This window comes from Camarhynchus parvulus, chromosome 3, assembly GCF_901933205.1.
Source record: "Camarhynchus parvulus chromosome 3, STF_HiC, whole genome shotgun sequence".
In the NCBI taxonomy this organism is placed as follows: Eukaryota; Metazoa; Chordata; class Aves; order Passeriformes; family Thraupidae; genus Camarhynchus; species Camarhynchus parvulus.
Genome location: NC_044573.1, coordinates 4668298 through 4680850, shown reverse-complemented (window position 1 = coordinate 4680850; position 12553 = coordinate 4668298). Strand labels below are relative to the sequence as shown.

Genomic DNA, 12553 nt, shown 5'->3' with positions numbered 1-12553 from the left:
AAGGTGGGATGGGAATTTTTAGGAGCAGATTTTAAACCATAAAATAAAAACTGCCATGTGAAATAATAAAATGGAAAAAGTAGTGATGCTCCATAACAAAAAATAATGTTAACAAATGCATTAAACAATAAAATAAAAGAAGACACAAAGCATAAAATAACCCCCAAAACTTCTTCAGTGCCAGTGAAAACCAGCTGGGGACAAGAAGTGCATGGAAGGTGCCCATCAGCTGGGCTTGAGCCCACGACCACAGAAATGTGAGGAAAAGCAAAAAAATTCCAAGGAATCCCCAAATAACTCCCAGGTGGAGCAGCCTTTGAGGTTAGAACACTCAAGGCAGCACCTGACAAAGCAAATTCATTCAAGAGCTGCATTTTGGGTGGCCTGAAGCATCTTGGAGCTCCAGGACACAGAAATGGAGAGGGGAACACCAGGTCTGGAGGGAGAATGGGTGAAAAATGGGGAAAATTGGTGATAAAGCCACAAATATCCTCTTAGGAGAACCTCAATCCCCACAAAGAACCAGCACTCGGGACAAATAGTTGAAAGTTTTTATTCATATAAAACTCATATTAAAGAACATAAAAGATTCTTAAAAACAAAACCAAAAAACAACCCCCGAAAAACAAGGCTCTTGCAATTATTTACAGCAGTATTGCACAAGTAAAGTGGCAATTACCCTGTCCAAAATTCATCAGTGCAAAACACAAGGAAGGCAGGGAAATTGCAGTCAAAAATGCTACATTAGCTGGGTCCTGCGACACGATTTAGTGATTCACGTGATCCCATGGGATGGCTGCTCCAGGAAAACCTGGCTGGAGCAATCCCGGGGGGTGGAGGAACCAAATTCCAAATTCCCACTGAATTTCACTAATGCTGAAGTCTTTGATGTGCCTAAATCACTCCTGGGAAGTGGAGACTTAGGCACTTGGAGAAAAATAAGATTAAAATCTTGTTATCCACACCACGATGGCTTTGGAAGGGGATCCAACACTTCTGGCAGGGAGGAAACCGAATCTTCACAGGAACTTAAATAAGCAGGAAATAAATATACAACATTTCTACAAGTTACAGCATTAAACAGTAGAGTGCATTAATTACACAGGGAAAAAAAAAAAGAAAATAAAAGGACCTACAGTATTTACCAATTCCACTCTAAAAAAGTGTAGGAAAAAAACAGGAACTTTTTTTTTTAAATTTTTTTAGTTTTTTTTTAAAGTATTTCTAAGCTGTACAAAACTTACAGGAGAGAAAGGAGAGGGAGTACATTGCACACAGATATTTGGCTCAGATGATGGAAATAATATGGTACTCTACTCTAATAAATATTTGAGTATTTACAGTTTGGTGCAAAAGAGGAGAAGCAAGAACAGGATCAATCTGGTTTCCAAGGAAAACTCTTCATCCTTTTGGTGCAACACAGAGCACAGGCTACACTTAAACACGACCCAGAGCAGGCAGCCAACATGGCTGAAAGGAGAAAAAATCCCTATTCTATATCATTCTTCTGTTTTGAGGCTTTTTTGGGGGCTTTTTCTCACTAAACCTCACAATTCCACAGTAATCCTATTTTTTGAGAGTTCCTTTTCCTATGATTTTTGGCTGGGAACTCCTCCTGTGGAGAAGGCCCTGGGAGACTTTGCCAATATACTGATTTTTTTTTTTTTTTTTCATTAAAATGAATTTGTCTCCATGGGAGGACAGGGTAAAGTGCTCTTTGGTGATTCTTTGGTGTACTCCAAGGGACACATTCTGGGATGCCCAAAGTTGGGAGATCCCAAAGCACCATTTCATCCACCAGCAACGATGGAACTCAACTGGGAGCAGAAAAAAAAAATCTCACTGGGTCTCCCCCACTCTGCTGCCAAGTTTTATCCTTTTAATTTTACCAGTGGAATTCCATGGGAAATCCCTGGTGGCAGCCTACAGTAGGGCTGGCTGGGGCAGCACAGCCACGGTGAGCCAAAGCCAGAGGCAAATCCCAAGGGATGAGGAGCAGGATCTGCCCTGGCCAAGCTCCCTCGTTATTTGAACCGCTCACTCTCCACCAGGGCAAAGGGTCCCCCCAGAGGGTTCCAAAATGCCCTTCCCAAAACACTCCCTGCTCCTGCAACCGCTGCTCACCTTGCACTTCCAAGGACAAAAAAGGGAATAAAATTGGCAATCGAGGTTAAAACCAGCTCCATGATCCTCCAGGAGCAGGAGGGGAGGCCCCGCTCCGGCCCGCCAGGCAGAGAGGTCCCACTGGGGTCTGTCCATCATTAATTAACACTAATTATCATCCATGGCACTCAGCAGCTTCTCCCTGTGGGAAGAACCGCTCCAAGGGGGGCTTGGGATGGAGTTTTCCTTCTTTTCTTTTCCTATGCTGCTGGTGAGACTAGAAACAGCCCTGCAGCTTTTGGGGAGCACCTGCACCAGCCTGAGGGAAGGGGGTGTTTGTGCATAGATATGGGATGGCTGGAGCAGCCAATCCCCCAAAAACATCTGCTGGGAAGGGGAATACCCATGGATCCATGGCTCCAGGGGGGGAAGGGGAGAGGCCCTGGGACATGGAGTACCTGGGAACTTCTCTGGGAGGACACAGAGCAGTCAGATCCCCTTGGAATGTCCTGGATAGATCCATGTCGGGCTGGCATCCTTCCATCTGCATCTGGGTGCTCATCCCCGTCCAAACACGGAGAGGATCCCAGGAAAACACAATCTTGGAAACCTCTTTGGACAGCCACGACTCCCAACAGGTGCTGCTGCCGTCGCCTCTGGCTGTGGTGTTCCGGGAGCTGCTCCCTGCCTCCGGAACGGTTTATTGCTGGATTACTCAGTCCCCCACATCTGACAGCAGACACTACAGAAGCGTTTTCACACGTTTTATAGAAAGAATCTCTTTAAAAAAAGGCAACCTGGTGGCTTGGGGTTTGGTTAGTTGTGATGGTTTGGACCCTGGAGTTCGACAGCGAAGTCTTGAAATTCAGAGCGGATAAAAAAAATAGAGATATCAAAACCCAAAAAAAAAAAAAAAAAAAATTAAAAAATCAGTCAGCAGGAAATAGGCTGATTTGCATTATGCAAATGAAGTTGGATTTGGGGTAGCATTAGGTATTTACAGGTAAAAGAAGTGCTGATATTAAATCCCTCTGCCCTTTTTCCAGCATTTTTGGGGGCAAACACCCCGGGGGGCAAAGGGAGGGGGAGGAATCTGAGCCTCTGCAAGGCAAACTCCAAGGGCTCTGCCCATCAGCTGGCTCAGGTTTCCCTCATTCCTGCCATGGGGCTCATGCCACAGAATTCCAGGAACGATGACAAAACATGATTCCACATTTTCGCTGAAACTCTTTTGGGGGAAAAAAAGGCAAAAAAATGAATAAGAAGAGTGGAGAGAAACACCGAGTAAACACCACTCTGCCACAAAAACGCCGCGGTCGGAATGGGATATCCACCCTCATCCTTCCACGTGTCCTGGGGGAGAGGCAGGGTGGGAGCCCCACATCCATCCATGAGTCCGTCCTTCCCGGGCTTTCCCAGCGAGGAATTCAGTCCTGGTGGCTCGGGATGCGCCGGGCGCTCTCACTGGAGCCTCCAGATGCGGCTGATGATGTAACGCAGCAGGCGCAAGATCATAACCTGGGGGTTTCCCAGCTGGTGATCCAAGAAACCCTGAAAGAGAGGGAGGGAAAAACAAAAAAAGGAAAAAAAAGAGAAAAACCAAACGAAGTGGTGACTTTAATTCCCAGCATGAAGCCCCCCATTTAATATTCCAGACGCACAAAGTGTTCAACGCTTTGCAGCCAGCAGAGCTTGGGGCTCGTGACAGCAGTCAAGGGATGCCCCCTCTTCCAGGAAAAGCCTGGGACCTACGAGCCTTGCTGGGACAAGGAGTGGCTGGATGACGAATGGCCCGATTTCCTGGTGTCTTGTCCGAGAAATGGTCCCGGGGGGGAGGCCACACCCTGGGGAACGTGACAGGGAAGGCGCCGGGACCGCGCCGGGACCCGTCCGACAGCCCCGACCTGCCCGGCGAGTGCAGCTCTGGCACTGCTGCAGTTCCCCATTTCTAACCTCAGGCTGAAAGGGCAAACCTCAGAGCCAGGCAGGGCCGGCAGGCATGAGCCCTTCCACCCTCCCCTCCGGAGCCCAGACAGCTCAGGAGCAGCCAGAACACTTCCAGAAGGAAAAGGGACCTTTCCGCAAAGTGCCTCAGGGATGATAATTCAACAATGGCTGAAATGCTCTGAAACCTCCCAAGTTTTGGGTGCAGGGAGTGAGAATTTGTCACATGCTGACTGCAGCAGGTACAAAGTGTTTTTAGGGTCACGCATGACGTCCCCTGCTCGTGACACCTGAGCAGGCAGGACGTGTCCTCTGCGCTCCACTCCTCATCCCGGGCCAGCCCTGGGTTGGAATTGCAGCCATGGCACTGGGAACAGCCTCGTGCAACCCTGGGGGATGCTCCCTGCACCTCACCCTGCTGCTGCCTGGGAAACACCCCCATTCCCATTAAATTCACCCCCTTATCCACCACAGGGTTGTAGGGAGCAGCATGATGTGCCCAGAGATTTCCAGCACCAAAGGAGCCAGGATAACACAGGAAGGATGCTCCTGCTCCTCACAAATATTCCAAATTTAAGGCACTGCTCTGGGAGGCAGGGAGGAGATGGGAGATAGGTGGTCCAGCACTGAACAGGCTCCCCAGGGAATGGTCACAGCTCCAAGGCTGCCAGAGTTCAAGGAACATGTGGACAATGCTCTCAGGCACAGGGTGGGATTGCTGGGGCTGTGCAGGGCAAGAAGTTTGGACTTGGATTATCCTTGTGGATCCCTTCCAGCTCAAGATATTCCATGGCACTCTGCATTTCTTCCAGCTCCTCTGGATCTGCCTGCTGCTACCACGTGCCTCCAGCTTTCTGGACAGCCTATCCCTCCCTTTCATTGAAAAGATATCCTTTATCCCAAAAGGCAGCCACTTTGCATCACAAGGGATCAGCCTGGGTGGGGGAGGTCTGAAGATGCGCATTCTGGATTTTGGATTCTGGATTGGGGTATCAGCTTATCACCACTTTGTTGCAGGTCAGGAATGCCAGGGCATTTGGGAAAAGTGGAGCAGGTGGAGATGATGTGGAAAAAGCAGGATCGTAGCAGCGTGACCCCCATTTTGTGGGAAAGCCAACCCTGGGAGCAGTGAGGAAGCACTGCAGGAGCTATTTGGGAGCTGAAGAGGATGGATAAGGATTCAGCAGCCAGCATTCCATCACCAACACTGCTCCTGGCCCCTCTTCCCACAGCCAAGCCCAGGTGGATGGAGCAGAATCCACAAGCAGGGACATGCAGCAGCCCATCCTGGCGAGCCCATCTTGCTTCACCCCCTGGGCTGGGCTGCCTTGGGCTTGGGATTGGGCTCCTCTGGGGCATTACTGCATCGACTTGGGTTGCAACACCCCAAGGTGAGCGAGTTCATGGGCTTATAAAAACTCTTTCAAAACAGTCTTTGCAAGAGAAGCAAGTTCTAGGACCAAGTTTCTTCTTTGCAGCAGCTGGGATTTGGGAGCTGGGTTGGGAATCCCACTAAATGCTTCCCTAAAAGCAATGCTGCCAGGCAGTGCATCCCCCAAAACCCCCAAACTTCCCCTGCCTCTTCCTTTCTAAAAGTTTCCTCATCACCATCAGGTCCAGGCCCAACCTAACACCTCTGCCCCAAAACCCTTGTGCAAACCTGGTGCCCTAAAGCTTCCAGCCCCGATTTCAAGGTTATTTTCAATTGATTTAAAGGTTATTTTTCATTGATTTGAGGCCGCCGCCGCTGATTTGCCTGGTCCAGGCCACCCCCGCCCGCGCAGCCTTTTCTCGTCTGAGCGAGCGAAATGCTCACCGCAGAGAGAGTTTCCAGAAATGATTCAGCCCTTCCCTTCGAGAGAAACGGGAGGTGAAGAGGGGAAAGTTACCCTGCGTGGACAATAGGAGGCATTGAACTCGTCCCCGATGCGCCGCAGCTCCTGCGCGATCCAGATCTCCGGCTGCACCTCTTCAGCTGGAGAGGGGGATTGCCACCGGGAAGCTGCGGGGGATGGAACAGGAGAGTTGGAAACCCAGGAAGAAGAACTAATTGTATAGAATTTACTACATAAAACTCTCTAGTAACCCGTCAGCTCTTGCCATCTTATTCCTATTTTTTTTTATTATTATGTTTTATCTCTCTTAAATCCCAGGGGTGCATGTGAGGACTCACTGTGTACAATGAACAGGCTTTTATTCCTGGTTATTTCTGTATTATTATTACTACTATCAGGCTTCTATTTATTTATTGTAGACTTTCCAGGGGACCATCTCCAAGCTTTGGTCCTCTTAAACAGGGATGAGAGCCAAGATGCCACACTCCAATTTCCTTCCCTTGCCAAACCTCCTCTTCCCCCTTTTTTTCCTTCAGCAGCAACTCCTTCCCTAACCTTAAAACCCTCTGCCTCATTCAATTTTCACATTTCTTCCCCAAATCATTCTCAAGCGCCCAACAAGGAAAACCAATGGGTTTGTCATAGGGAGGAGAAAACCACAGTTGGATTTATGTGCGGAGAAACCACAGTTCCAGCAAATCCAAGTGCTGGCTTGAAAGAGAAAAGAAAGAGTTAATGTGTTTATTATACTGCAGGATACATAATTATTTAGGTCTCCATCTTAAAAAGTTATTAAACATGTGATAAATCCTGCAAATAGCCAGGGGGGAAAAAAAAGAAACAGTACTGTGTATGATGCCCAGCACCACCTCATCCCCCTTCCTTAAAGTTCAGGATCCAAGCAGGAACTGAAGTCTTAAGGAATATTTAAAAAAAAAAAACAACCAACAAAACCAAAAAAAAAAAAAAAAAAAATACTGCACAAAACAAAGCAGCGTTTTGGCACGACAGCTTCAGAGAAATCACAAGGGAACAGGAATAGCTTCCAATCTTCCAAACATTCAAAGGATTAGTAGGGCAGTTAGAAGAAAAAAAAAAAAAAAAAAAAAAAAAAAAAAGAAAGAAAGAAATTAAATAAAAGCCTGGCTCCAACCTGATTGGAAAATGCATTTCCGAGCCAAGGCAGCGCCGCTCGGCCGGCCGGGGGCTGTGTTTTGTTTTCACGCTGTAGTAGCAGCGCCCGCCGCCCGCCCCGAGCGCTGCCCCTCCCGCCGCCGGGCGCGCCACGCGCGGCGCTCGCGATCCCGCCGGAGCCGGGCGGGACCGGCCGGGGCGGAGCCGCTTCCCAAATCCCTCCCCGGCCCGGCCGGCAAACAAAAACACGCGGCCAGCCCGGGGCACGGAGAGGCGAGGAGCGCCGGGGACGTGAGGAGAACCACGCGAGGGAGCCGCGCTGCTCCGTCCGCCCCATCCTTTCCCCGCCGTGCCATCCTCCCTCCCGCCCCAGAGACTCGGGCTGGGCTCGGTGGCTGAGAGCGAAATCGGGCTGAGGTTTTCAGAAAGGACTTTCTGCGGCGCTGCCGAGCGGCGGCGGCGAAAGGGGCCAGTCATAACCGGGTCCCCAAACCAGTCACGGGCGCTTTCGGGGGCGGGGGGACACAGTCATAGCGTGAGCCACCACCGAGGGTGACAACCCCGGGGCACCGGCACCGCCGGGAAGCCACGCCTGGCTCCGGCCCGTGGGATGCTCCAGGATGGAATTGCTGCGGTTCCAGCTCGGAAGGGCAAAGAAAGCAACCCCAAAGTGCAACGTCAGCTCCTGGGTTAGGTATCCAATCCCTCACCGAAGGAAATCTTGGAGAGCCGGGAGAAAACAGCAGCGATTCCAACACAAGAGCATCAGGACATCACCAGCAGATTCCCAGCTCAAGGTCTTCCTCTTAAATCCAACTATTTGCACGTGGACAATCTCCTTGGAGAGCAACAGGTTTATACTGCTCCTCTCCTCATGGGAATACACACCGGGATCAAACCAGCACTGGGAAAAGCCATTTCCAGAGCACCTGCTCCAGCCACATTCCCAAAATCCACATGCGAACAAACACGTTGCCTTCAGACCAAAAATCCAATGGAAGGAAAGGAAGGAGAGACACAAAATACCACAAACAGAGTGACCGAACCCCTCCAGAAAGAGTGAGTTTATCTCGGGTGACTTACACTCCCAGCTGGGAATTCCCCATCCCTGCCAACCTCTTCCCCCAGAACAAACAAATCAACTCACCCTTGCTCCTCTCCTTCCCACCCCCAAAAGCATCGTCCTGGATATTCCAGGCTGGCACTGCAGCCCTTGTTCCCTTCCATCCCAGAGCATCCCCTCGCTGCTTTTGTCTCATTTCCCAAAAGAAACAGCTTTGGAGGCAGCTGGATGCGTCCCCTGGACTGTCAGAAAGGTGGCACAGCCCAAAGCATCACTTCCCAAATCCTCCACACCAACAGCTCCTCCTTACACAACCCAGGGCATTCCCAAGGGCTGCCTCCACCTTTATCTGCCCTCAGCAAAGCCTTTGGGGAAGGTTTTGCAGGATTTAGAGAGGCAGAGCATGAGCTCGCCATGCTGGAGCAGCCTTGGAGCAGCTCCCCACTGCCCATGGGAGAGGCCGGGAGCATCCATCGCTTCTGCTCGCAGGAAACGCCTGTTTATTTTAATAAAAATAATAATTATTATTGCTTATGCTTCCGAGAGAAACTCTCCACCTTGCAGCCTCTGCTCACAACAGATAAAATCAGTGGGTAAAAACACAACAAAAATATCTCCTTTGCTTCCTTCCCGAGGGACTGACCCACTTCCATGTGGAAAACTCCACGGCACGCATCCAGCTGGACACTGCCAAGGCACAGGGATTGAGGAGGAGGTGTGCAGGGCAAAGCCATGAATACTTCCCAAGGAGAGCTGCATGGGAAGTCACAGCCTGGGAGCTGCAGATGTGGATGGGGATAAAACAGATCTGCAGCTCCACGTTCCCAGCTTAATCCATTCAGGAGTATCCAGGAGTCCCAGTTAAACAGCACTGAGGATTTTCCATTCGCTTATAGTTGTTTAGGATGATGCCCCTAGCAACACTCACAGAGCAAAGGCTCCAATAAAACAGCTGATGAGAGCACAGGAATTTGGGGGAAAAAAATCAGGGAAAACTTCAATTTCTTCCCAGATAAAAGAAACTGAAGCCTTGGCTCTCCCGGCGAGGAATTCCGGGAGCATCCCTGCCTGGCCATGCCAGGGCGAGGTTGTGAAACACGAATTAAGCTGTAATTACTGCAATAATGTCACAAAATCTACCCTAAGGGCACGTTACAGCCAGGCCTCCGCAGCCAGAGCCACGAGGGAGCAAAAACACCACCAACCAAAAAAATTGGTGTGGAGATCCCAAAAAAGCTCGGAGCTGGTGTTTGTTATCCCCATGCCTCGCTCCCACCGTGCCCTGGTGCGAGTTCAAAGGTTTCCTCCAATTCACCAGGGAATGCATCAGGAGAGGGGAATGCTGGACACTCATGCAAGCTCCCGCGGGCAGGTTTTCCCTGCTGGAGAGGCTTCACCTGGCAAAGCCACTGGTAAACACGCCCCCGCCCGCCTCCGGGCCGCTTCCCAGCGGGATTTCGGGATGCATGGCCCCAGCACCTCCGCCACCGATCGATGAGAGAGCCGGCAGCGGCACACGAGCCAGGAGCCACTTGCTTGGCAAAACATCCTGGGACAGCGAGCCCTGAGCAGAAAACTGGACTCAACAACTCTTGTCCCCTCCTCCCCTGGCAGTGACTGACCGAGCCCGGAAAAGAATAAACATCATAGTAATAAAAACCCCGGCGCTGGACGCGCGGGAGTTCCCCGGCGCTGTGTTTGCCCGCGGCCCCGGCCAGCTTCCACAAATCCCTGAGCGCCGGGAGAGCCTCCAGCCCGCGGCACGGCTGCTCCCAAAATCCACGGGGTGGGTGGGATGCGGGAGGTGCTGCTGCAGGTGCCTGGCGTGGCTACCTGCGTTTTCCATCCTTCCAAGGGAAGCCAAAGGGCAGGACCCCTGATGCACCCCTCAACAACCCCCTGGCACCGTGTGCTCACAGCTTTACACACCCCTCCTCTTCATCCACACCTGTGCACAAACCCCGGCACTTCACACACCCCACGAGAATCCGTGTTTTTCCGCGGCGCTGAGGAAAGCCAAGCCAGGTGAGGAGGGGAAGGCGAGGAAAGCCAAGCCAGGTGAAGGGTCGGAAAGGCGCTCCCGCACTTTCAGCCTACCCCTGACCTGTGTATTCACCCTCCACACATCTCCCCCGGCACTTCACTTTCACACCTTCGCACGCCCCCACAGCAACTCGGCTCTGAGGAAAGCCACGCCAGGTGAGGAGGGGGAGCGAGGGCAGCCGAGCCCGGCGGGGAGGGGAGGAGGAGGATGGGGAGCCGCGCCCCGGAGCTTACCCATGGCGCTGAGGCAGTGGCTGAGCGCCTGGCAGGGCGGGCTGGGGGTCTGCGTGGCCTTGTCGCAGCCCAGGGGCGCGGGGCTGCGCTCGGCTTCGAACGAGAAGTACCCGCTGGAGGAGCGCGGCAGCAGCGGCGACCTCCGCACGAAGATGAAGAGCGGCGAGCGGGTGGCGAAGGGGCCGGGGCTGGCGGGCGGGCCCCGCGCCGCGGCGGCCGCGGACACCGCGCCGGCCCCGGGCAGGGCGGCGGGAGCGCCGGGGCGCAGCTGCGCGCCCGGCCCGGCCCCTCCGCCGCCGGCAGCCGCCCGCCCTCGCCGTCGCGTCGCGCCTTCACCTCGGGGGCTGCTTGGCCATCGGGGCTGCCTGCGGGGAGCGGAGCGCGGTGAGCGGCCGAGCGCGCCCAGGCCGGCCCGCCCGCCCGCCCGCCCCATTGTTCTGCCGAGCGCGCCCCCGCCCCGGCCCCGGCCCCGGCCCGGGCCCCCGCCCCCGCGCCCCCGGCCCCGCTCACGGTGCTGCCGCCGCTGGAGCGGCCCCGGCCGCGGCTGCGCTCGGGTCTGCGCGGGAGCGGCCCCGGGCCCGCTCCGCCCCGTGTTTACAGCCCCAGCACCGCCCCCGGCCTCCCCCGGCCCGGCACCGCCCCGGCCCGGCACCGCCCCGCGCCCGCCCCGGCACCGCCCCGCCCGCGGGGAGCGCCCGGCTGGGCTCGGGCACAGGCTTACACACGCTCCGGGACAGGGCCCAGGCTGATAAACACAGCCCGCGGCACGGCACGGCCTTACACACGCACACGTGCGCTGCCAGCCTCACACACACACACACACAAACACAAACACACATCGCACACAAACACAGCCCGAGAGCTGCGTTCTGATACCTTCACCCTTCCCACCCTGCAGCACGCACTCACACCTTGCACACACAGCACACACCCCGCGGGGTTCACCCCTACACGCACCCCGTGTACCGTGGGTGCTCCCCTTACCTGCACACCCCTTACACACCCCCATGTGCGTGCACACCTCACAGCCCACACACACACCAGCACTGGTGCATCCCTCGAGCAGCAGCATCTCCAGCCTGTGGAGAAACAGCTGTGGAGAGGAAGGGCCATGGAGAGGAAGAAGGACTATGGAGAGGAGGAAGAACCATGAAGGGGTAGGAAGGACCACGGGGTGGAAGAAGCCTTATGGATAGGAAGGACCCAGCCCATCCACCACAGGGGCTGAGCGCTGCTGCTGGAGCCGATTCTGGGGTGGTCACGGGTCCCCCATTCCACCCCAGTGTCCCTCACCTCAGCCAGGGACGGTCCCACACACTGCTGGAGCATCCCTGGCTGCTCCAGCTCTGTTCCCACCCCCTTCATGCCTCTCCAATGGGAGGGGAAGGAAAAATGTCTACGGGTGTTTGAGTGGGCAAAAATAATAAGGGAAATTTTTTAGGAAGACACATTAGGGAAAAATTTGAAGACAGGGCCCAGCAGCAGAAGGGAAGGGCTCAAAAGGCCTGGCCATCACCTTTCCACACCAGAACAGTGAGGGAGAAGCAGTGCTGAAAATCAGGCTTGTTCCTCTTCTCCCAGCCCTCCAGCAGTGGTACCCACGAGGCTCCACAAGGCCCCGCTTCCCTCATGCTTCCCTTGGATCCAGGAGCCACCCGAGGCTTTTCCCCTTGGCTGGGCCTTGCAGAGCGTCCTGTGGTGGTGGGGCAGAGCGAGGGGGACACTGGAGGCACCTGGGCTGCGGGGACACAGGGCCAGCAGCAGATGTTGAGTCTATTTTCTCCTCCTGGGTCGTTTTCGTTTCTGCGTGGGCGGCTCACGCGAGCAGAAAGGGGATGGGGAGCCGCCTGGCCTTTCCAGCACCCAGCCTTGAGCTGGCCCTTCTCCTCCTGCCCTCGGGATTTTGGAGAGCCAGCACAGGCACCAAGTGCATTTTCGCACCGTGAATCACGGCTCCAGCCTCACGGAAGAAATCTGTTTCGACGTTATCCTCGTTCCTCTTGTCGTGAGCCATCTTGGAGGAATTTACACCAAAGCCCATCCCAAAGTCCTTCATTTTTGGCACTGTGGGCACAGATTGAGGGAGGGGGAGTTGAAACCTGCCCCTCAGCCCTGCCTCAGGCCCTGCAGCATCCATCCCCAGCTCCCTGGGAATGCTGTTTGGGAATGCCTCATCCCAGCCCTCCTACGCACCCAT

The 12553-nt window shown here is 54.1% G+C and overlaps 1 protein-coding gene across 1 annotated transcript; it reads right to left on the bottom strand.

The window, feature by feature from the left end:
- Positions 1 to 539: 539 nt before the first annotated feature.
- BCL2L11 (BCL2 like 11) lies at positions 540 to 12553 on the bottom strand. The gene is given in 7 exon segments (XM_030946627.1): positions 540 to 3654; positions 5937 to 6049; positions 10357 to 10629; positions 10632 to 10721; positions 10867 to 10912; positions 12281 to 12420; positions 12550 to 12553. Coding segments are annotated over 7 exon segments (756 nt in total). The 3' UTR covers positions 540 to 3564.